The sequence below is a fragment of the Calidris pugnax genome, unplaced genomic scaffold, assembly GCF_001431845.1.
Source record: "Calidris pugnax isolate Ruff unplaced genomic scaffold, ASM143184v1 scaffold14, whole genome shotgun sequence".
Lineage (NCBI taxonomy): Eukaryota > Metazoa > Chordata > Aves > Charadriiformes > Scolopacidae > Calidris > Calidris pugnax.
The window spans coordinates 9,302,911-9,327,886 of NW_015090793.1; the positions used below are offsets into that span (position 1 = coordinate 9,302,911).

General features: G+C 45.5%; 2 protein-coding genes across 6 annotated transcripts in view; one reads left to right on the top strand and one right to left on the bottom strand.

Moving 5' to 3' along the window:
* Positions 1 to 4,457, top strand: part of KDM3A (lysine (K)-specific demethylase 3A) — a 35,404-nt gene extending 30,947 nt beyond the window's left edge. For both annotated transcript variants that reach the window (XM_014966805.1, XM_014966803.1), the window contains 5 exons: positions 439 to 558; positions 647 to 786; positions 2,784 to 2,960; positions 3,045 to 3,179; positions 3,713 to 4,457. In XM_014966805.1, the coding sequence (XP_014822291.1) occupies positions 439 to 558; positions 647 to 786; positions 2,784 to 2,960; positions 3,045 to 3,179; positions 3,713 to 3,793 (653 nt within the window). In that variant the 3' untranslated portion in view covers positions 3,794 to 4,457. The remainder of the gene's footprint in view (positions 1 to 438; positions 559 to 646; positions 787 to 2,783; positions 2,961 to 3,044; positions 3,180 to 3,712) is intronic.
* Positions 4,458 to 6,698: 2,241 nt separating this feature from the next.
* LOC106902937 (charged multivesicular body protein 3) overlaps positions 6,699 to 24,976 on the bottom strand; it is a 38,485-nt gene continuing 20,207 nt past the window's right edge. For 2 of the 4 annotated variants that reach the window (XM_014966806.1, XM_014966807.1), the window contains one exon: positions 22,938 to 24,967. In XM_014966806.1, coding sequence (XP_014822292.1) covers positions 23,389 to 24,967 — 1,579 coding nt within the window. In that variant the 3' untranslated portion in view covers positions 22,938 to 23,388. Of the gene's footprint in view, positions 7,279 to 8,178; positions 8,294 to 9,387; positions 9,510 to 12,098; positions 12,279 to 16,414; positions 16,476 to 18,757; positions 18,894 to 22,937; positions 24,968 to 24,976 lie in introns of those variants that run through there. The other 2 variants (XM_014966808.1, XM_014966809.1) reach the window with 2 other exon arrangements.

The window sequence follows — 24,976 nt, forward strand, 5'->3', positions numbered from 1 at the left end:
TTGAACAGTTCCATGTATGGCTAGTTCATCTGCTGTCATTCAAAAGGCATTTAGAATTTTAAGTGGATCATGGCCAGCAAAGAGATTGTAGTTAGTAAGTACTGAAGCAGCTCTATTTTTAGTGGGAACAAGAGACTCTTTCTGAGAACTTTATTCTAAACTGCTATAGAAACCCCCTTTTAGCAGGACTTAAACAGCATTTTTACATATCATACAGGCTGGGTATGGATACAGATCAATGTGTCAGCCTGGAACTAATCACTTGGGAAGACACAAAGAAGATGGGGGCAAAGTCCTGGATATAAAATATATTGCTGTACTGCAATAATTTGCTGATAATAGTAAAAGTTTTCTGTTCTTCATGCAGATAGTGCTGCCCAGAGTGGCATAAGCTTTCTTTTTGTCTTACTAATGTACCTGCAATTTTTTTTGTTCCAGGCTTAATAACACCAGAAGATAGAAAATATGGCACAACAAACCTCCATCTAGACGTGTCTGATGCAGCTAATGTTATGGTTTATGTGGGTATCCCCAAAGGCCAGGCCAATCAAGAAGAAGGTAAAGTGTTTCTCGAGTCCTGGGGGGGTTATTTCTGTGGTTGGAGGGAAGGCCCTTCAGTGTAACTGCTCATGTTTGATCTCAACAGAAGTGCTTAAAACCATACAAGATGGTGATTCTGATGAATTGACAATTAAGCGTTTCACTGAAGGCCGAGAAAAACCTGGAGCTCTGTGGCACATCTATGCTGCTAAAGATACAGAGAAGATCCGGGAGTTCCTTAAAAAGGTAAGCTGTTCTATCTTACTCACCTTCTGTCTGTATAGATCTGCAAATATGTATCCTTGGATGTTTCTTCCTCCTTTTTATCCCAGTTGTTCTGAAAACAAACATACTGGAGTTGTGTCCAAGACAAAAATTCTTGGGTGAGGGCATCGTGTAGGATGTGAGGCAGGCAGCAAGTTGAAGCTGGAAGTTGTGCTGTATTTAGATACTGCTCTTGCCCACGCTCCTTACAGCCCAGGGACTGATGTTATGTAACGAACAAAAAAGGCTGGTTTAGATATAAGCAAAAACACAGTTTCATTTTAAATTAGATCCTCCTTAAAGGTATGCGTGTGAGATGTTCTTGGGAAAGGTCAGAGCACTGTATGGTGCATAAAGTTCTTCCTTGTTCTCTCCTTTTTCCTACTATTTTCCCCCCATACCTTTATGAGGCTTGGATTAAGGGAAAAGCATAAGGTGTTTTGGGGGCTGTTTTTGTGGGAGTTAAACGTTTAGTAGAGATGTGGTACTACAGCCAAAAGTGCTTGTTTCAGTATTTGAATTCACTACAAATCATAGAGTTGTCTAGGTTGGAAGGACCTTTCAGATCATCTCGTCCAACTGTCAACCCAACACTGACAAAACCATCACTAAACCATACCTCTGAGCACTGCATCTACTTCTCTTTTAAATGCTGCCAGGGATGGTGACTCAACCGCTTCCCTGAGACCAGAGTTCCCCGTGGTCTTAGTGCTAGAACTTCTTTGGTGCTCTGAAAGTGGAAAGGACAAATAATGCTGATGTTACAAAGGATAAATGGGATGATCTGAACAACTGTTGGCCTTGTCAGCCTGACTGCTGTTTGGGCAGAAGCTTAGAGACACTACAGCAGCTTTAGTTAAAGAACAAATCTTAAACATGATAAAACATGATACGGACTTCGATAAGCGTTGGTGTTTTGAGTTTTGACATCTCTCACCTCTTCTTGGTCTCTTGTAACCTACTTGCCTGTGGTGGTGAGGCTTTCAGCAGCTTGTCCTGGAGTAGTGCCAGGCTGTTCATCTCCTCCCAAATGAGTTTCTGGCTACAGTCCCAGCTGTAAATGACTGCCACAACAAATTGGATTTATACTGGAACTTTTTTAATAAATTGTCTCCCCACACTCCTCATTTCTTTTCTGAAGTGCTGCATGTGACTCCCAGCTTCATATGTCCTGAAAAATAGTTAGCATCCTCTGTTCTGGTCAGTGAGCACAGTGACTGGTGCAGGCCTCAGGGTGGCCACCTGCTGAATTCCACACTCAGTCGTTTCTTCCAGTTACAGGCCATGGTGGTGTAAGAGCATCGACCCCATATGACACTGGTTCCCACTGGGAGTCACTTAACGCTTCTGTTTCTTCTTACTGTAAATTACTTCAACTGAAGTAGCTTCAGCTTACTTCAACCACCTGAAAGGAGGTTGTAGAGAGGTGGGTGTTGGCCTCTTCTCCCAGGTGAATAATGACAGGACCAGAGAAATGGTCTGAAGTTGCGGCAGGGGATGTTTAGATTAGATATTAGGAAGAATTACTTTACTAAGAGTGGTCGGGCACTGGAACAGCCTGCCCAGGGAGGTGGTGGAGTCACCATCCCTGGAGGTATCTAAGAAATGTGTAGATGTGCTCTTAAGGGCATGCTCTAGTGGCCAAGATTGTAGGGGGGTTTTGTGTGGGTATGGTTGGACTCGGTGATCTCAGAGGTCCTTTCCAACCATGACAATTCTGTGATTCTGTAAATTGGATTTACTTGCATTTCCTGTATCCACCTTTGCAATGTCTGTGAAGCAAGAAGGCCTAAGAAATGAAGCCTTGACAAGCAAACCAAGGACTGAATAAGAATCCAGACCTTTCATTGTGCAGCTCTCATACCTGAGCACATGATGCAAGTCTGTCTGGTGTGTGTGCCCAGGGAACACCACACGTACCTCTGGATTGTCCGGTGGGACTGGTATATTGTAACACCTGGTGTCTTGTGACTTTTCAGGTGGCGGAAGAACAAGGTCAAGAAAACCCTGTAGATCACGATCCCATTCATGATCAGAGTTGGTACTTGGACCGATCGCTAAGAAAACGCCTTCATCAAGAGTATGGAGTTCAAGGCTGGGCTATTGTACAGTTTCTAGGAGATGTAGTTTTCATCCCAGCAGGAGCTCCACACCAGGCAAGGAACCCGGGGGCGCTGTTATGGCCTGACCGCTGGGGCAGACGTTTGAGCACGTGGCTAATGCTTCTTTCTTCTTTCTAGGTTCATAATTTGTACAGTTGTATTAAAGTTGCAGAAGACTTTGTATCCCCAGAGCATGTCAAACACTGCTTCTGGCTCACTCAGGAATTTAGGTATCTGTCGCATACGCATACCAACCATGAAGATAAATTGCAGGTAACTTACCAGTGCTCAAAATGAACCCTTCCCCTCCTGACCCTTTCAAAAAAACCAAAAAAGCAAACACCAAACCCCAATAAACAGCCTCAGCAAACCTGTGAGGGGTGTGTCCACACAACCCAAGTTGCTTTCATGTTCATATCAGCTTTAATGCATTGGATCTGGAAGAGGAATTTCTGTAGGTTTTTGAATTGTCACACTTTTTTAGTAGTTTTGAGGAAGCCTTCTGGAGGGTCTCCTGAGATTCTTCTGGGACATTTCTTTCTTGCATTTCTTTTGTTTTCCCTCTAGCTGAGCTTGCGATACTCCCCTTGAGCTACAGGGTTTCAGTTTTTTATCCCGTTAGGATTTGGACCTTATTGTCCCAAGTTAGTGATGTAAGCGAAGCTTGTGCTGTTTAAACTCCAGGGAGAGCCAGGAGGGGCGGGGGGAAGCGGGGGAAGTTGTGCAGGTGTGTTCTGTGTGTCAGAGCTGTCCACCCCGACCAGCCTGGTTGCTCGTACATCTAACCGCTGCTGCTCTCCCCCCAGGTGAAGAATGTCATTTACCACGCTGTTAAAGATGCAGTTGGGATACTGAGAGCGAATGAATCCAGCCTTAGCAGACCCTAAAGTAGAAAGCCTTAACCACACACTATGAAACAGAAGCGTTGGCAGCTGTTTTAACTACTCAGTCAGGACCTCTGTGGACTTTGAGATTATATGAATGTTACCTCATCTTCCTTTCAGCAGTACCAGAGGATCGTGGTACTATGTTCTGTGTATTCTTCCAATGTTTACAAACCTGATATGTATATGTAGTAATATGTATGGACTGTGGCATACTGTGAATGCTCAGTTGCAATAGAACTTTATATGGAGTTGCTCTCCAAATTGTACAAAATACCTCCTATAGAACTGTCAGAAACTATTCCAAATTACTCATTTGAAAGACATTATTCAAGACATTGTAAAGCTCCAATTTTTAAAATTTATTTTGGGGTGGGAGGAAGTATGGAGTCACCCACTTTAATAACCAATTTACATAAAAATAAGAATGCAGTTCTGGAATTTCACATTAACATAGAACTAGCATTTAAAAGTAGCTTTAAGCTATTGTATAGTAACATAGAGATGGGGGTTAACCATCTTTAGGTAAATGTATTTAAATTTCTAAATGTTAAAAAAAAAACTTTTAATCAAATGTCTTCTGTTTGAAACTGCTCTTTAATTTGAACCGATGTTTCTCTGGTTTTTAACACTGAATGGTCTACATAAAATTCTTCTATTTCAGATACTGTTCCTTGCCTGGCTTCTTCAATTGACTCTTTAAAATGTAATTAATTTGATGCAATGCTTTGAAACGCAAAAGCAAGTTGTGTGCTGTGTACTGTTCATACTGGGGCTTAAAGTATCTGAAGGCTTTTGGGGTATTGAATTTAATGACAGATCTGTTTATAGCTTTTTGGGTTTTTTTTGGTTAACCAAAGCATGACCTGGCCTGACCACTGCTGCTCAGCCACTGCCCCTGCTGCGGTCTGTCTCATGTCAGTTTTGCAGCTTCAGTCTTCAGTGGTGCACACGTTGCTCCGAAATGAGAGACTGAAAACATCCTAAAACTTAAAACAGGCAGAGGGGTCAAGAGTAGAAAGGTGCATCTGCCATCCACCCAGATAAGCTGAGATAATACAAACTGGTCTGTCTGTCATTGTCCTTTCCAGTGCTGAAATGTGTGGGGGAATTGCTGGGGGGAGGAAGGTGTGGGAAGGAACCTCCTACTTCACCAGAAGTTACTTTTCTGAACTCTATGTAAGGTGTTGACATACTCTGTGCAAATTGCCCTCCCCATAGTACTTCACCTGTTACTAATGATTAGCATAACTGTCAGGTGTATTTTTTCAGGGGAACTTCCTTTTATCCATCCCTCAGCAGCCAGAGTGGAGCTGAGACTGTGGTGACTTAAAAGGGAGGAGTCTCTTTATTCTGACTTGATTAAGTGGGCTCACAAAAGGTTTGTCTACTGTGAATAGGTTCCTCTGCTTCCTTCCTCTCAAAATTGGGACTAGAGAAGGTGCCCGGAACATCTACAGCAGCAAAACAAAACCACCAGTAGGTTGATGTGTGTTGATTGTCTGGCCTGGTCCGTGTGTGCCTTGCTGAGGGCTGTCAGTGGTGGCCTGCTCCCAGGGGTGGTCCCTCTTTGGTCTGACCATTTCCAGCTCGGAAAGGCCCGTAATGCTGGGTGAGGAACTGAGGCAGTTGTGAGGCTGTGCAAGGGCTGTGGTGTCACTGGGCTTACGCTGACCCACACATCTTCACTGGGGTCAGCGAGAACTTCACCTCTGCCTGCTGAGGCCTCCAGCTGATGGTAAAGATGGGCCTGCTTTATAGTTGCTTCAGCTGCTGTCTGTAGGGAAGAGCAATAAACCCTTCATTTGGTGTCTGTGCTTGAACTAGTTCCTGTCCTTAAAGTTTTCTTGTGTTACCAAGTTTGAAGTAAATGAAACAAAGCAATTCAATGGCTTTCCTTGGACCCAGCTGGAGTAGCTGTGGGGAGCTGGTGTGCAGGTCCCTCACCTCCAGCTAGTGAAATGCATCCCACTGATCACACATACACACATATGTATGAAAAGACCTATTGTTGAAGTTAGTTTTTTAATTTTCTTATCAATATGTTGTTGTTCAATCTGATTTTATTGCAGCTGGCATCTGCCCCATCCTACTCTTCAAAGGCTCTTTTTTTTTTTCCTTTCTGATCCTGTCCTCTCTGGATTTTTAAGATCATGAGAAACAGTCGCATTTGTCTTGGGGTGGAGAGGGAACATTAGAAGGAGAGCTTTCCCCTGGGTAGGCAGCCCGGGGTTAGGGTTGCTCTGCTGTGAGACAGGCCTGTATTTGCCACCTGCTGGCATCAAGGTGAATCCTGCATGGCCCCTTGTGGCTGCACCTGGAAGCTGTTGGACAACATTCAGTGTCTGTGTGTTATCTTATTTGGAATACAATTATTTATAGACTTAGTTTTCTTTTGGCAAGTCTTCCTTAAAATTAGAAGTGTTTTCCTTTGCCCGTGAGGCTCCTGTGGCACTGACACGTGCAGGTGACAGACATGGCAGACACCTGTTTTCCAATATGCCACAGTTGTTTTGCCTGAAATTTTTCCTTGAGAGGAGAAAAGCCTCTCCTTGTGTTTTGGATTCCCTTGACCATAGAAACATGCCATTTAAGGCAGCAGCTGGCTTTTCATCACTCTTAAGTGATAGTACCTGGAATGATTCAGCATGTGACTAATGAAATACTCTGCCTGGCACCTGTTTGCCTGTGACAGGACCTGTGAAACCCTGCCTTCCCTAAGGAAGGCTCTGCCAGGACAGAGCTGGAAGAAAGAAGCTGCTCTGAGGGAAAGCTCTTCTTTATCTATGCTGCAAAGGCCCTAAATGTGCTAAAGATAAGGGGAAAAAAAAAAGGTGTTATCAAACTAGGAGGGAGCTGTTAGAAGTGGATATTGTTTGTGAAAAGAGTTTGAAGTGATGACGGGAACAACTGTTAAAAGCAGCTTTAATAAAATCTGTAGTGATTCAGAAAAACAAGAGATCTTACACCACTGAAGGGTTTTGGTAGCAGATTAAGCGAAAGTGCCTTTGGGGGAAAGATGGTACTTGAAGCTCAAGATGTGTTTCAGGACTTTGTATCTGCAAATACGTAACATTCCACCACCAGGGCCCTTTCACCACAGCCCCCACAGACAGAGGGTGAGAGAATCTCTACAGACTGCACTCCCCAAGAAGAAGTATATTACAGTAGTTTCTTGGAGAATACACTCCCCAGGAAGAAAACAATATATATATTACATAAAATATTCTCACGTATTAAGTTTTGCATTTTGAAGGTAGGACAGAATATCCCATTGCAAAAAAAAAAAAAAAAAAAAAAAAAAGAACAACCAACAAAACAAAGGCAGCAAACTGTACACCTTGGTTTCAGCCTTTAGCTCCGGAGCGTGGCCAAGCGCGACTGCATCGCCTCGATGTCTTCCTCCTCGTCAACAGCAGCCGCTGCTCCCATGGGTTCAGGCTCTGGGAGAGCATCTGTGACTTTACTAGGTGCTTTACCCAAGGCCCCTGCAAACAACAACAGAGGCTCGTTAGCATGCACTGCGTTTCATTAGCAGTTTTTAGGTACATCTAAAATAATTCAACCTGTCAGTTCTGGTAGAGGACAAGCACGAGACCTGTTGGCCTCACTCAGCTCCGGGCTGTTGGCTGATGCAGCAGAACTGACCCACAGCCCGCCTGGCAGGAAGGGAGCTGCTTCCAGCCAGGAAATGGGACAGAAAACAGCAAAGCAGGATGCCAGAAACGAGAGAAAGCAACGAGCCAGTGGCTGGGCACAAGGTAACAGCAGGGCAGGAGCTGGGGAACTCTGCTTTCAGCTGGACACAGCTCCCATCATCAGGTTTGTCACAAGAAATTCAGGTGAGGAGCGTTCTAAGCATTATCTAAGTCAAGTAGCTGAAACAGTAGATCGTTATTCATGAGCTGTGAGGCAGAAATTGAGGGGGGTGGGTTGGGGGTGGGGGAGTTGTTTTGTGGGTGTGTCCCCCCCTCATTACAGTAAGAGATGTTACAGCCAGGGATCACAGCACTACAACTTGAGGCCACGCAGCTGAGTTTGCTTCCTGGCTTCATTAATAACGGGGTATCTGCTCCCTCATGCAGATTTCACCCCGCGAAGAGGAGCCACCGCACAAACAAGCGCTGCTCTGTGAAAGCCTCAGTCAGAGCACTGCCCAGATGTCAGCTGATGAATTATGACTTATGCTTTACCCAACCGCACCGGCCTTCTCAGCCAGTATTCCCTGAGCAACCAGTCTGTGAGAGCACTCTGCCCACCAGCAAAGGCAAAGCCACCGCTGGGAGAGCGCCGTGAAGTCGGAACAGATGGAAATCCAAATTGCTGTGTCTTTTTGAAGAGCGCGGGGCAGGGCTGTGCTCCCAGCAAGCACACACACACACACTCACCAGCTGTGATTTCAAACAGGATTTTGTCAATTTCCATCTCTGCTTCCTCTTCCATTTCCTCCTGATCCTCCAGGCTTTCGAAGGTGTCCTCCAGCATCTCCTCTATAATACCAGCCTGGTGGAAAACAAAGCAAAGGCAGCGTGTGATGCCTTTGGAAAGGGCAGAGCAAGAGGACAGGCTTCCTGCTCTCGAGATCAGGCACTGAATGACTGCACTTTCTGGACCACGGCTTCCCTGTGGCCTGAGGGGTGGCCAACACACCTGCCTGCTGTTTCAGCACGTGCCTGCACAACTGCTGCACAGGAAAAGGAGTAACAAAATTAAGGATTCAATATACGTGTTCTCACTTTGAGAGCCTCAAGCTGTATTTCCTTGTTGTTCCATGTCTAAACACTGACATTTGCAGCTGTATTGCACATGCTCCACTCATGAAGCAGAAATTGTATAACATGCTATAAAATTAGTGTTTGACAGAGATTCCTCTTTTTTTTTTTTTTATTAATCTGCATTTGAAAACATTCCTTTGCTGGGCCTGAAGTCTAGGTATGGCCAAATTGTTCTGGTGCACGATGGTAAAATTATTAAGAAATAAGCCAATTTGACCTAAACAGTCTAGAGTCGTAAGGGGGGGAGCAAAATAACTTAGGTAGTTGAAAAGAAAATAAACCAGCCTAGGGAAGTAGTATGCTTTAAAAATCAGAGCACTTTGATCAGATGGAGACACTACACGAGGTGTTTTTAACCCAGTATCAGAATAGCCACCTTGTCTAAGATGGGACTTTCAGCTTCCCACCCCACAACAGGCTGTGGTGGGACTTTCTTAATGAACATTTTCACCCCTGGGAGCAGGACGCTGAGTGTCCCCCCGAGCAGACAGGGGCCTGGGGACAGGGGCAGTCACTGGGCACAGGTGTGAACCCTGATTTGAGTCTCCATCTCCCCCCACCCTGGGGACCAGGATGACCGAGCCACAGCCGCTCTGTACAGGGATCTTCCTCCTTCCATCCTCAACCCCAGCAGCTTTTTTCAGCTTCAATCAAGCTTTGCACCAAACGTGCTGCGCGTATCACCCAGTCAGGGTTTCCCCCACGTAAAATAACTTGCTAGAAAGTCCCCAGCTATTAATGGGATACTTTAATTTCTGTTTGTCAGAGCGCACACAAGCCCTCTGACAAAGGGGACACTCTAAGCAGTCACACAGATCTTACCTTCATCATCTCTTTGGACAACTCCCTCATCGTTGCTTGGATTTCAGGGATTTTTACTAGATTTTGCATAGCTTTCATGACTTCTGTGCTCTTCTGCAATGACCCCGCTACTCTCAGGACAGCTGTGAAGGAGAGAAATAGAAAAGCTTGAATGATTCATGCACCACCAAAACCAGAGAAATTATATCCTCCCCACATGAATAGAAATTGGTTTACGTTTAGGCAATTTAATTAAAAAAAAGAAAGGGACATCCCGCCTCTTCATTCTTATTTCCCTTCTTGGAAAAGCTCAACTCCTACCCACATTGGAAAAAATAAGTTTCTAGCAGATCCTGATCCTGCTGGATCACCTGGAGCAATCCAGGTTCCCTGCAGAGAGATTTCAACCCCCTTGCTCTCCAGTTCATGAGAGATCCCTGAGGAGCTCCTGCCTGTGCCCCTCAGCAGCCAGACGTCCTGCTGAAGGTTTCACCAGGAGAGCTACAGTCCAGCTCCATGCCTGACTGCCGACCAAACCGGTGACCTCCTGCCTCAAACTGGGCAGTGGAAGCTAACTCTGGCTGAAGTTCTACTGCAATAGTTTCACAGCAAACAGTATGCTAGAAAATTAATACCTAAGCAGATAAACTGGAAATAAGTGTAGTTTAAGCTGAATTTAACAATACTGATTCCAGAGGCTATTCCCATAATATAGCTTAAAAGCTCTTCTCGTGGATCTTCACACACCAAGAACAAAATGCAACAATTGAGGGTACTTTGAGGTTCTTTAATTGTGCCTTCTAACTTCACAGCTTCCTAGCCATGGAGAACTTACCTGTTTGCATATAAAATGGTCACTCCTTAATGAAGCAAAATGAAGGTACAGCATGCATTATTTTTCATTTTAACACTTAATTTCCTTAAGAATATTACACTTGTAATGTTAACACACTAACAGAAATCTTGCTTTGAGAGGTCATTTCCCCAGGATGAAGCAGGTGAATACAAACCCCAGACTCAATTCTAGATTCCTTCCTATTGCTTGGGTAAGCGTGTCAGAACATTCCCAGTAAGATGAAGATGCTGGTAGGAAAGAGTTTTTCCTTTTAAGGGATGCCTCAAGCTGCAAGGACAGCCCCTGCTTCCCCTTCCTGAATGAGGAAGTGGGGGGAGCCACATTTGGCCTATCGTAAGATTACACTTAAGGTCCACATTGCGACTCCCAGTTTATTGCTCATCTAGTGTTAAAACCCACTAGCAACCAGGCTGGGTAACGCTGGGGTGGGGGCAATATTAGGAGCATGTTAACCCCCCCCCAAGTCTTTCCCTGTCTTTAATGCTCTCGGCTCTGCTCTTGTTACAAGGCAGAATGCTCTAAGGGGTGGGAAATACTGCAGGAAGTCTATCACAACAGGTTTCTGGTGTGGATAAGGAATGAGGGAAATACACTGGTATTGGAGGAGCACGAAGGACCAAGCAGGGTTTACAGAGCGCTAGGTGTTAAACCACCAGGGCAAACCCATTCCTCCAAATCAAGGAAGTCAAACACTGCCCTCCCACTCCCAATCTCCATTTAGGGCTTGGAAAGTGTCAAGACTCTTGCTAGAGAAACAATCGCTTACAAGATGAAGGGAAATCTACTGAAGAAAGTAAACCTCACGTTAGTGGTCCTGTCAAAACATCAGGCTCCATAAGGATACAGGGATGTCAGACACATACTCAAACTCTTTAGGAACGCACAGTAAAAATGTGCCCCCAACTACTGGCAGAGAGTTCTATTTCAGAGCACACGATTCTCATCTCACTGCAACCCTGGGCTCCAAGGAGAGGTGTTAGATTATCTGCTGAGCAGCTAATCTGAGGAAACACAGAGAGTCAGGATCTTGGGAACAACGAGGGGTAGGAACCCCAAGAAACTAATTGTGGGCTCCCTGGCTACTCCAGAGCCCAGGGGGGAAAGCCCATTCAGGCAGGGCAGCGGGGAAACCATCTCCAGAACATCCTGCAGACTGAGAAGGGTTAATGTCTACAGGGATATAGGACTCAGTATTGGACGTGGGGGAGAAGAGCATTTTTTGAACCAAGAAAAACTTACAGAATCTTTTAAGGAGATTGCAGGAATGTGATTGAACATGAGAAACTTTTTATGGGATGTTTAGGGGAAGGACTGAAGGTAGAGAAAGGCAGGGATCAAGGTGGAACAGGGAACAAACTTCAGGGCCTACAGGTCCAGGTACCAGCATCTCAGGCAGAGGAAGAGATGCGAGGCCAGTTGCCAGAGAGCTGGCCAGTTTGCACAGTTTGAGAGCAGGCACTGGAACAAACTATAGATTGGTCATATGTGTGTGTGTGTGTATATATAAATATGTATGTATTCTACTAGCGAACCTCAGTCCTAATTAGGTGAAGAGGAAGACCAGGACTGATCTGTCAGTGCTGTTCATGTGAAAGCTGTGTGTATTTACATGGGTGCTGGTGAAGGCACTGCTGTGGATGCGGTGCCTACCAGGAGTAGGTGCTCAGCCTGGCTGGATGTGAGGACCTCACACCTCCAGGCCTGCTATGGGAGGAATTTCCCAGGGCCCTGAAGGCCACTGGGATCAGCTGCCTTTCACAACAGGAAGCCTGTTTCCAAATTCAAGCTCTGCCTGCATTTGACCTTGGTTCTGAAAATAGAAACTCAGACCTCACCTCTAAAGCTAGAGGTACTTGGGCTCAGAAGAAGTTCTTACCAAGCTGGTTCTTCATCCCCATGAGAACAGAGTTCATGTGAGCCTTGGATGCATAGAGTTTGCTTACAGCCCTTCGGGAGCGGATCAGTTCCTTCGCCAGGATCACACACACATCCTTCTGACCCTTTTTGGCAGCATCCTTTATCGACCGCTTCACCTTCTCCTCTTCTCTCTGGATATCTGGAGTACAGAAAAACACAGCAAACAACAACAAACTGTTAAGGATTTGGAAGAGAAAACGGACATTTTTTGGGTGTATTTTCAATGCAAAGAATAATTTCTGCTTGATTCCAGATCCCCTCTGTTATTCAAAGACCTTGTTCTAGGCTGATTTACATATTAGCTGATTAATTCTCAGTAGTAAACACACAGCTCTGTAATTTTCTTTGCAGTTAAGAGTACTGTAAAGGACTGTCCAGGAATACCACTGCATGAGGCTGAACTAAGATGAATTCTTAAGAAATGGAAAAGGTCCAGCAAGAACAAAACACTCCGAGACAACTACTTGACTTAAAACTTCAGAATAACTTCCTGACTATTAAACTGGCCTGATACATATGTATGAAAACATACACACATATATTATACACACACAGTTTAAGACTAATGTATTGATTTGCTGCTTATAAGGTTACCTCTTCCGTGTTAATCACGAGACAGCCCCATTTCACCAGGAAGGTGAAAACTAGTAGTCTCAGAAGACAGACAGGCATTTTACTAGCAAAAAAATACTTACCTGTCAGACTACACTCAAAGCTTAACCATATGCCCACCTTCACGTGAATTTGAGGGCTGTTGTAGGCAAAATTGTCCTCACTGCTTCTAAATCCCTGAAATCTGCTTTTCTGAAAACAAATACGTTCAGAAAGATTGTAGAAGGCTCTCTGATCTCACAGAGGCTGGAAAGTTTTAGATATATGCTGACTTTATAAATGGTTATGGTTGTTTTTTTTTAAATAGTGAATTTGTAAGGGTGTGTCCACAATTTTAAGAGTTACTTTGAACTACGGATTTACTGTCAAAAAAAGCCTTCATACTTGCAGATAGACTTAATAATTCCCCCCATCAGGCACAACCCATTAAGCTTCAGCTGGATACCTAGCCAAATCTATACTCCTACTTAAGGTTTTGAGTTTACATTCCTCATAATTCAAGCATTAGGTGTTCATATGAACCGGCACATTCAAATTATAAGCTGGCTGGCGCCAAAGTTATGGACAATTTATCAGTAAAGTAGTATGCTGGTAAATCGTTAGATGCAACCTAAAACAGGCTGTTCAAACTCTCCTGGTATCCAGCTTCATTCTACAGCTTTTCATAAAAGCATGCTGGAGCAGTACTGAGCTAACCCTGTACAAAATGAGCACCAAATAGCTGGATTTGAAATATTATACACGAAACAGGCTTCCTTAAATAACGTAGGTTTCTCTAGCAAATCTGATGTGACTGTTCACACATCCGTCTCATCAGATACCGCTGGCTGTGTACAGCAGAACCAGGTACCCCATAAAGCTCAGAGTAAGAAACACAGGAACAAGCAGGGGCTGTGGCAACCCTGTTCCTTTTCTAGACTCAGCAATAAATTAGCCACTGATGAAGTGTGGCTCTAAGCCTGTGAAAAAAACCCAACCTATCCAAAAGTAAATAAAGAATTCAGATAGTAAGGGTTAGGAACACTTTTCTGCAAAGAGTTGAACCACAAGAACAAGTATTTCTAGGAATGGCTGGTTTTGTTCGAGCCTTCTTGGCTTATACCAGACAGAAGTTACACACAGGCAAGAATCAAAAGCTGCCCTTTTATAAAAACGAAGGTATCAACGCACACTTTTTGGCACAGGCCGACCTGGAGACTTCGATGCAGCTGCTCACGTGGGAGTTAACAAGCCCTGTACTCACAATGAGTCATTCCCTCAATATCATTCAATGGCCTCTTTATCCTAAAGGACTGGCAGGAATCTGTAGTATCGTAATCAGAAAAATAATCCTTGCTTCTTCCTCACTATTATCTGCAGAAATGTCACAAGCTTGAAAACATTTGTGTATCATCAGACACAGGAATGAGCCAAGCCCCAGCGTATCAGAAGAGGTAAGAAAAAGGTGAAATGGCACAGCAGAAAACAAAAAGCCCCAGGAGTGCTCCAGCAGTACTGAGGAATTATGACTTCACTTTGAGTACACCCACAATTACTGCTTTACTTCCAAACTAGCACAGGGTGGCCTTGTACTCGAGTAAATGCTTTTACTTGCATGATGAACTGCTGAATACAAGATTAGTGGCACAAATATGCAAGAACAGTCAACTCCACCTTTAAAGGTCAATGTCAGCTATGCATGTCTAGTGAGCCAAGTCAGTACACCGGTCCCTCTGCAGCATTACCAAGCACAACAGAGGCACAAAGCAGTCCAAAACGCCTGCAAGAGCAACTCGCAAGCTCAGTAAAACACAAAGTTACTGTATTATTCCAACTATATTAACTTGGAAAACGCAATTTTGAAGTCACCTTTCATTTCTTTGACCCTTCCAAGCCCTCAAAAGCAACCTACACCAAATGGAAAACACTAAAGCAGCAAGACTCCAACAACAACAGATGGTTTGAAACAGCGTGTTGCTATATCAGTAACTGCACTGACTGGGTAAGCCAGGTGTTTGAGTGATCCAAGCCCAGCCAGTCAGCCCCAGGTGGATGGGAGTGTAGCTGTATCAAAACACACCCAGCACAGTTTCCCCACAGAAACTAAGCCAGCTCCCAGCTCAGCATCCTTACTCAAAGATTACAGTGATTTTCTGTGTATGTCTCAATTGAAATAATAAAACATGACAGAATCCAACCACAGTGGGTAATTACAAAAAAACAACAAAAAACCACCAAACAAGCAACCACCCTAGTGGCATGGGGCTGTCATCTTTCAGCAGCAGCCTGCTAGCCTGGTAAGTGCCCGGCAGAGCTGTGCAATTCCACAGCTGCAACTTGGTAAGGTGTGAAATCCTAGCACAATACAGGCATTAAAAAGATATTCTGTCCTTTATCAGAATAGCAGATGGTTGGTGGTCTGAGCTCTGACATGCTGAACTGTCTTTCTTTGAATGTAACACTCCAAAACACACACAGAGAAGTGTTTAGAGCTGCTACAATAATTAGATTTACATCCACATCAAAATATCAGACTACCACATAACCCAATATCTATAAAGGCCATTAGAAGTATTACGGTATGCATAAAGTTGAGAGAAAAATAAAATTTCAAGAAACCAGCAATAGTGAACATGTGAGTAGTTTGCTCCCATGGAAGACAAGGCTGTTAAAACGTACTTTGCTATTAATATCGGCCATGTTTCAGCTGCTCGGTGCCTGATACAACCACACAACGTGCCTGGGAGAACGCAAATCAATTCACAAACATAATGAACGCCACTGTACATTGGTTTTCCTGGAAGAGGCATAAACCCTGTCCTCATTTCACAGATGAGGACAAAGACAGACTTTGTACTGGGTGAGCATCTCTCTCCAACCAACTCATACAAATCTACAAGTGGGAGAATACATGAAGCCCTCCTCCTCACTCCAGAGGCGTGGGGCTGGGGAGGAAAGGGAGAACATACTCCTCAAGGAGTCACTCAAAACAGGCATGGGCTTCATAACCAGATGCTGCCACAAAACACCAGCAAATCCCACGGACCAATCCTGAGCGCAAGCTAAGGGGAAAACAGAATCTAGCCCCAAATCTATTTTCAGATTCTAGGAAGGTGGGTAGAAGACAGCAAGAAACTGAGCTAGCAACAGTGTAATAACAAGCAACTCCTCTGCTTTTCAAGACTTCTTCACAAGTGAAATGCCCATAATTTAGGGCAAAATAGCAAAACTCCTACTGAGAAAAGTCTTTTTTTTCTCTCTGCTGTTAGAAATTTTCCCAAGCTGACAGAAAGCTACTTTTGTTTAGCACGTGCACTTCATGCCAGTATATACCTGCAGAACTTTCTACATGGAGAATTACACACCACACCAACACTCTATTCATTAAAATAAACATGGGTGAAATTCTGCATAACAAGTCTACTTCAACTTATCAAATGGGATTTAAGAACATTATGTTGTACTGGAAGCATACAATATTCAGGTTTACTTACAGAACTTTACAGCGATGTCATTTTCTAACCCAGACTAAGTCTGGTCCCAAGATCATACTAGCCTTCCTTTATTCCAGACGTTACAGAGTACCCAGGTTATTAGATTTCACAGTCTCCCCCAATTAAAACAAAAACAACCTTGAAGGCAGACAGGGAAAGGAAAAATAAAAAATAAGACATAAGTACAAACCTCTGATCTGTCTATCAATCACTCTCATTTCTTTCCTTATCTTCAAGGACCATTCATTAACCTTAAAAAGAGAAAGTAAGAGTTACTTGAAATTCCAACTTCAAAACTATGCTTTTATACTTTCCTGTAACTTCACCATTCATTATCTAAAGCAGCACTTCAAAATGCATGGGCTTTAAGTTATGACTGATATTTAAATATTTCATTATTCGAATGAAAGAAAACCCCAACCATTGCAGAGATACCACCAATTACTGCACGTGTCCAGTGACACCAGACACATCAATTTGTTGAGCAGCGAAGAAGCTGTAGGGCCGATCTGACACAGGACAGTAGGGGTACAGCTACGAACTATCACACAATGCAGCACAGAGGTAGCAATGCTGGGAATTGAAGCACTTTGGCCAACTAAGCAAGGCTAATTACCCCAAGCACAATTTCATTCTTGAAGCTATTCTGCTTCCAGCTCTGACATAAACAAAACCAGGGTTCTCACAGCTGGAGATTGACCAGCAAAACACTAAGCTGAAATTAACCATTCAGACTACACTGGAAGAAAACTACCTTTTTAGCTCAAGCAATCCAGACGTGGTATTAAACATATAGTAGACCCCCAGCTTTACACAGGCTGAAATGCATCACTGACTCCTCACAAGGACGAAAATCTTTGCCTTGTATCATTCAGTCAATAAGTTCTTTCCCATCAACTGGGAGCATACAAACCAACCCAGGGTGACTCAATGCCATCACAAAAATCTCAACCTTTTCCCATCATCAGCCACCTCCTGTAGTGCTCGGTGCCTTCTCTAGCCCTACTCAGGGACAGCATCTTGTGCACAGCTGCCAGCAGACATGAGCTAAGCGGTGCTTTTTCCCCCCGTGATCTAGCAAGCAGAAATAACTACTTCTTCCTTCTAAAGCTGTGCAATTAGACACAGGAGGAAAGAAGTTACTATTAATGGGTTTCTCAATATTTCCGTAATGGCCTGTGAAGTCATCATGCCAGCCTACAACCCAAGAGCATGATGATGACAGCAAGATGACCCAAGCCACTTCTTACAGGTCAGACACGCCTGTTTTCTAGCACCTTTGCAGGCTTTCCTACAAAACAGCTTGAATATGACCCACGGGCATGCTGTGTTACTGGAAAACACAAAAAGCTCGTTAGTTATGGAAGGGGAAAGAGCGATCACTGGACACGAACAACAAGAAGTTATCAGTGCAGTTCAACCACATCATGTGGGTTAAACGGTTGTCCGCTGCTTTATCCCACAACTGAGAGCAGCAGTCCCCAAACACCAGTTCTTTCTGTGGTATCTTCCAACACTGCTCATGAACGCAGGAAACTACAACCAGCCTGCACAGTGCTCTGACACAGGCAGAGGAGGGAGAGTATGAGTATGCTGTCACCCAACAAGTAATCACTGTAACTCACTCCCCTGGGTCTTGGCTGCTACAAAGCAGGCGAGAATATCTGTGGCACTGCAGCTCTTCTAAGCCTTCATCTTCAGCATCTGTCACCTTCTCCCTGTCGCTTTTTTAGTACCTCTAACATATTTGATCTTTCCTCCCATCAAACAGCAGGTCTTTTTATTAACAAGTTAATAGTGATTTATGAAAGGCAGCAGTGAAATCAGTATCTTATTTCATTTCACACTGGCATTAGAAATCTGTGGGTATAAACAAGGCTTACATAGCTAGCCTGCACCCTCAAAAAAACCCACCGAGTCCCAATATTCCAGCTACTCATATTTTTAAGACTGTCTGCAACAGGACCTAGAAGCCCACAACGAAGCCAGAGAGCTAGAAACCACAGAAGACAGCTAATAGCAAGCTAAAAATCCAGGAGCGCTGACTAAGCCTCCCCAAACCACGCCACCCAGGATGCATCACTCCTCTGGCTACTGCTTCTGCGGCCTTAAGAAGCACCCCCCAAATCCCTGCATACCCCCAGGGTATGGGAGCGCTCTGACCGCAGACCGAGCGCCTCAGGAAGCTGCTGTATTTTAGAAGATGCGAGGAAACCGAGCGCAGATGCCCCCAGACCCTTTGGGGACAGACTACCAGGGCTCCTCACCTGCTGCTGAGCCCCGGCCGCCGCAGCCGCACCCGGGGACAGAGTTCATCCCGGCCGCGGGCCCGCCGTTCCACCTCAGCCCCCAGCCCGGTGCTGTCAGGAGAGGCCCCCGGCGCCACGGTGTCTCGCCCAGGCCCGGCCCGGCCCTTCCGCAGTCCCCTCCCCGCGCCATGGCAACGCCGTGCACCCAGGCCGCCGCCCCCGAACCCCACGGCCCCGCCGCCTCCCAGCCCCCGCCCGAAGCGACGACGCCACCGGGGCCTCACCAGCTCCTTGGGCGGCTTCTCGGGGGTCTTCCCGAAGAGGCCCATGGCGGCGGCCGCCTCCAGCCGCCCGGCCCTTCCGGGTTCCCGTCCCCGCCCGTTGCCAGGGGCGGGCGGTCCCCACTGCGCACGCGCTGCCTCGCCCCCTCACCTCCACGCATGCGCACGGTTCCCGCCCAGCGGCCCTGCCCACGCGCCGGCGGGGCGGGAGGGGCGGGCGATGCCTGAGCGGCCACGCCCCGGGGGCGGCAACGGCCATCCAGGCCCGCGCGCAGGCACCGCCCCTCACATGGCCCCGCAGCGCTGCACACGGCCCCGCGCGGCCCCTCTCGCGTAGCCCCGGTGCCATTCAGCCCTTCGCGCCGCCCCGCGCTGCTTCACATACAGTCATAGAATTGTCTAGGTTGGAAGGGACCTTTAAGATCATCCATTCCAACCATCAACCTAACTCTGATTAAAAAAACATCACTAAACCATGTCTCTAAGCACCATGTCAACCCGTCTTTTAAATACCTCCAGGGGTGGTGCCTCAACCGCTTCCCTAGGCAGCCCATTCCAACACTTAATAACACTTCTAGTGTAAAAAGTTTTCCTAATATCCAACCTGAACCTCCCCTGGTGCAACTTGAGGCTGTTTCCTCTTGTCCTGTTGCCTGTGACCCGGGAGAAGAGACTGACCCCCTCCTTTCAGGTCTCCCCTCAGCCTCCTTTTCTCCCGGCTGAACAACCCCAGCTCCCTCAGTCTCTCCTCATAAGACTCCAGACCTCTCACCAGCTTCGTTGCCCTTCTCTGGACCCGCTCCAGCGCCTCAATGTCTTTTTTTGTGGTAAGGGGCCCAAAACTGGACACAGCACTCGAGGTGGGGCCTCACCAGTGCCCAGTACAGGGCGGCGATCACCTCCAGAGTCCTATCACCACGCTGTTCACGGCACCTCACACGGTCCGATAGCCCCTCACACAGCCCCACACCACTTTGCATGGCCCCACACCACCTCAACGTGGCCCCTCACCATTGCGTGTGGGACAGGCAGCCAGCAGAAGGGGGGCACGGGGGAGTTAACCGGATTCGGCCCCGGTGCCGATACTGGCAGGGCACCTCCTCCAGCAAGAGTTAAGAGCAATAAAAGCAGATGCCGGAGCAGGTTACGTCAGCACCTGCCCTCGCTCTGTCACGCAGGTTGCAGGAAAGCACAGTAAAGAATACTTATCAAATCTAGTCGTGCAAGGTGTGACTCTAACTACACTAAATTATCTTTCCCTTGCAGCCCAGGGAAGACCCGCAGGAGACCCAAAGAGAAAGAGAAGCAGCAGCTGCCAGCACAGAAGACAGTGCCCACCTCATCTTCAGCTGCCAGGGCTCTTTTGGAGGTGCCCCACTGGCAAGGCCTGGATCATCTCCATCCTCCACTGTCCTCTCTGCAGCCAAGGGCACGTAACCTGGCCAAAATTAAGGGACAGCTTGGAGCCACCCTGCTGGGTGCTGCGGGGTGAGCTCCAGCACGTCCCTCCATCTCCTTGCGCCCCAGTGCACAAACTGAGACGCAGAGGACTGGAAATAATCACCAATGCACAGAGAGAGTGCAAAAGCTTAGGAAGAAAAAGGTGCTACTAGCTTAATCTAACACCTTACAATTATACTTACCCTCATTATTTAATTCCCAGAAAATGACATTTTAATAAGTTACAAAAATGTACAGTTTACCTTTTACCTTTGTCTTTTTTCCTTCCAAAAGCTAGTGCAGAATAAAAACACATCTAAATGTGCTCTCACTTTGGACTGGGTACCAGCAGTGGGAAAGCCAGCACTAACAAAGCAGTAATTGCTCAGACTGGCAAAGACCTTCAGAGATGATCTAAATCCACCCTCTCTTAGTAGCAGAACAAAAGACCAATTGCCTTCATTAAACCTACTGACATAAGTAACCTCAGATCAATCATCTGACATTTTCTATTTACAGTTGGCCGCCAGCTTTCAGGCGCGCAGAGAATAAAACACTGTGCTTCAAGAATGTTCAGCATCTTCGCAAACTCAAGACACTTTACAAGTACTCGCACGACCCAGCCCAGCGAGGCAAAACAAGCGAGCAGCAAAACTGCTGACCTCGTTAACAGGCACAGTCTTTGCTCTGTTTTCCGGATTTTAAACTGTCAACACGTTGGGTAAGGGCTGTCTGAGAATCTGCCTTCCATAGAAAACAATCCTACTTGGATGCTTCTGCGTCTACTGACACGAGCATTTCATAAAATAAATACATCCAACTGCTTTTCCTGTCCTGCTGGGACTACCCATACACTACACCAGCTGCTGTAGATTTTCAAACAGATGCATCGCCAGGAACTGGATCACAACAATTTATATAACCCAGGCTAACAGACACGAGGGGACCGAACCTTCACCCGCAGCTATCTACTGGTCGTAATTACCTGCTCATACGGATGTGCCCTCTGTGGCTTTCCTGCTAATTAAACAGCAGTTTGTGTCATTCATCAAAAGAATTGGACTAGTAGAGCAACTGAGGTCATTAACACAAGTCTTCAGCTGAAACAGGTGTGCGCAATGGTTTGCAAATAAGGCTACACCCGTGCCCAGGAGCTGCTGGGGCACAGGCTTTGTATGAGGAGGTCACCCTTCAGGAGCAGAGCTGTGCTCCAGCACACGGTGCCCTGAGGACACGGCACTGCTTGAAATTACTGCTCGCAGTGTTTGGCAAAATGCCGAGGTGCCAGCGAAAGGCTATGCTGGACTCTGATACAGCGGTTTGTTTGGGTACTTCAGTACATCAATTACTTATTTACATCCAAGGGTACTTATTTACAAACAGAAGTTCTCCGTTTCCCCTTTTGAGATGGCAAGGTCTCAGTTCAGTGTGGGTTTCAAGGCAGTCCTGCAACAATGTGGATTTCAGCCCCAGCTGCTTATGCTAAGCACATAGGCTAAATGTCACTCTGCGGCGCAAACTGGAAGCAGAAATACTCTTTGCCCTCATTATGCCTCTCCACTGCTCTGCTGCAGCTGCAATGACAGATAAAGGGCATGTACTGACAGGCCTCAACTGGAATCAAAATTATTTTCTGGACCACGGGAGAGTTGGTGATGATATGCCCCTTCTATCTCCCTGCTTCAGTACTGCAATGGGAAAAAGGAAACAAGAGAGGAAAAAGTACTCACAATTAAAAACAGCTCTTCTGATAATTAGGAAAATAGCCTCTCAGGAGGATGCCTGGTCACTGGAGACATGAAACATTTGTTATTAAAAAAAGATAGTGCCCAGGTACCCTGGACAGATAAACCAGTGCCAGAACAGCTTTGCTTTGTGAGCACCAGCCTCCCAGCTCTCTGTGAAGGCACAGAGAGATGGATCGTAACTGCAAGAGGGACCTGTGTTTACATTTTCTGTTATCATCTTCATTTAATTATCCTCCTTTTATACCACATGGGCAAGAACTAGGAGAGAAATAAAACAATGAGACTGTTGCTTCTACTGTGGCACATAAAGCAATTGAAACACCTTTCTAGTTTAGCCTTCTCCCCTACTTACATCTCACGCTCTTTTTTTTTTTCCTTTTCTTTTTTCCTTTTTTTTTTTTTTTTTTCTTCCTGACCAACACATCCTCTCTGGATTTTCAGCCAGATAATTTCTGAAAGGCACAAGCAAAACAACAGTTTCACAACAGACTCTTTTTTATGGCATTGAACAACTATCACTTTTTTCCCAAGAAATCAGAAATCACTTCAAAATACCAGCAATTGGAATCTGGCAATTTTTACAATTACGAGCCACTTTTGTCACTGCATGACAATATTCTGCTACTTCATGATGGGTTATTTTGAGGCTATAAGGTGGCCACCCAAAAGTCTTCCTAGATGTCTGCAGATGAGGGTGCTGGGGAGACGGCCGGTCTGATAAAGCAGTTTGTAATCAATTGGAAAACCACTGGTCAAGCAAAGACCCACCTCAGGGCACAGGACTTACAAAACAGGAAGTTCCCAGTGAAACACCATCACCTTCCGCATGGCCAGGGGTTCACACTGGAGCAGTGAATTCCTGCATCACTAGGAGATGATTTATTAGTCACAAAAGTTGTGTTATATTTTTATTGTCTTCACAGATAAGTCAGACCAGCAAGACATCCGTAACCATACACACAAAATATTTATCAAAACAATTAACATTACAAATCTCTTTTTAAAATAATTTATTTCACTGATTTCTTTTTAAATGGTACTGTCTTACACATACATTATTCAACAAAGATGTGCTGAACAGACTCTAAAATAAGAAACACTTAAATTAAGCAATTGTCTCCGATTAGAATTTCAATTTCACCCACATCCTAACTTGTAAACGTTTGCTGGAATACGCTTCTGTTGTAGGCTCCATTTTTGTGCTTACAAAAACAGCATCAAGTTTCCAGATGTTGAAAAGAAGAAGTTATTGTACGATAAGTATGCGTTCAGTTCAACATACAAGGCAACCAAATGATTCTGTCGTTAACGTTAGCATCATGTATATTTTAGTTCACTGCACTAACATTTAAACTAAAACTTCAAACCACGTAATCTTTTAAGTGACTAACATTTAAAAGGCAAGCAGTAATATCCTGAAAGCTTACAAAGGACGTCGGCACACGGCTAAGATGGGGTATCACTCGACAAAGGCTGCGGATGTGTGTATGGCTGCTTTTTTTTGTACGAGGCCCACCTGCAGACGGGGCAGCAGTGTCGCCCGCCGGCCAGCCACATCACGATGCAATTCTGGTGGAACACGTGGCCGCAGGGCAAGCCCATGAGCAGGCAACCGTTTGCAAAATTTTCTAGACACACCACACATTCTGTACAGTGCAACATGTCGGAGGGCCAGGCTGACCAATCCGGCTCCATGTCGCCTGCGGTGCTGTACGAGCCGTAGGATCTCGCCTTCCGTTCGTATGGCTCGTGATGGCAATATTTATTGGCACACGAACAGGTCTCGGCACCGCACCGAAGCTCTCCGGCACGGCGGCTATGAAATGTGTTTAGGTCATCGTCCTCCGAGACTTCTTTTTCACTGCTGAAGACCTCTTTGTTTTCACTGTCAGAGTCACTTTCGCTGTCTTGAAAGGTTTCCAGCATTTCCTCATCAGAATGGACACCGACGCACTTAAACCTCCACATGGGTAAGTTTTTTATGTAATCGGTTGGTATCAGAGGGTGAAGCCAGAGGTCGGGGAAAGCCAACCGCTCTAAGAACAAATCCGGGTCTTCATCCCAATCTGAGTCAAAAGGGAAGTGTTGAAAAGAAGCAATAGGATGAAACAAGTAGCTGGTGTACCAGTCCCACAGGCTCGACAGCCACTCCAGATTATTAGCATTTACTTCATCGGTGTTGTTATTGCGTCTTCTTTTCTTCTCAAAGTAATCGATGAGTAAACCGTGACCGAGGTACGTGCTGAGGAAGAGGGCTGGGTGCGAAGAGTAGAACATCCAATCGGCTCTTACCCAAGAAGCCAAAGTAGTTGTGTTAGAGTACCTGAAGAGTTTTAAACTGTACTCATAAAAGCTGTCTAAGTAAGGTAGTTGCAAAAAACCTAACACGGGGAGCCAAGAAATAATTAACAGTGAATTATACGTCCCTAAAGTGCTTATGAGAACCACAAAACGCTTTATAGTAGCGCCTTGTGTAATAAACAGGTCCATCCAAGCCATCAGATTAACCAAAACTAAGCTTAAAACAAATAAATCATTAACTTCTGGTTGTAACGAGCGCAAAAATGAATCCATGGCACGTAGTGATATAAATTCACCAGTGTTATTTCCATACCTGTAAATCCCTTCAGGAGTCCTAAGTATGTACGAGGGTGTCTTGTAGACACCAATTTCTGCCATGTAACTTTTATTGTCCCAGTTTTCCACGTTCACAAAAATAAACTCTACTCTTCCAGTAAACTTGACGCTCAGCGCAGAGAAGAACGCCGGAGGCTGGTCGAGGTTGGCAAACAGGTATATTTTCACACGGTACTGGTCACTTTTGTTCCATTCTTCTTTTAAATGTTCCGAGTTGTAGATGGTTTTGATCCGAGAAGCAGCGTGGGCTGTGATCCATTTGAAAATGTGTTCCGCTTCGATTTTGCGCCCGTTGTATTCCTTAAGCATTACTTTCCCCTTGGAGGTACTGGTCTGCGGAACGGACATAATGAGGGTGGATTTCAGCCAGCCCCTCCTCCTGCAGTACCTACAAAGA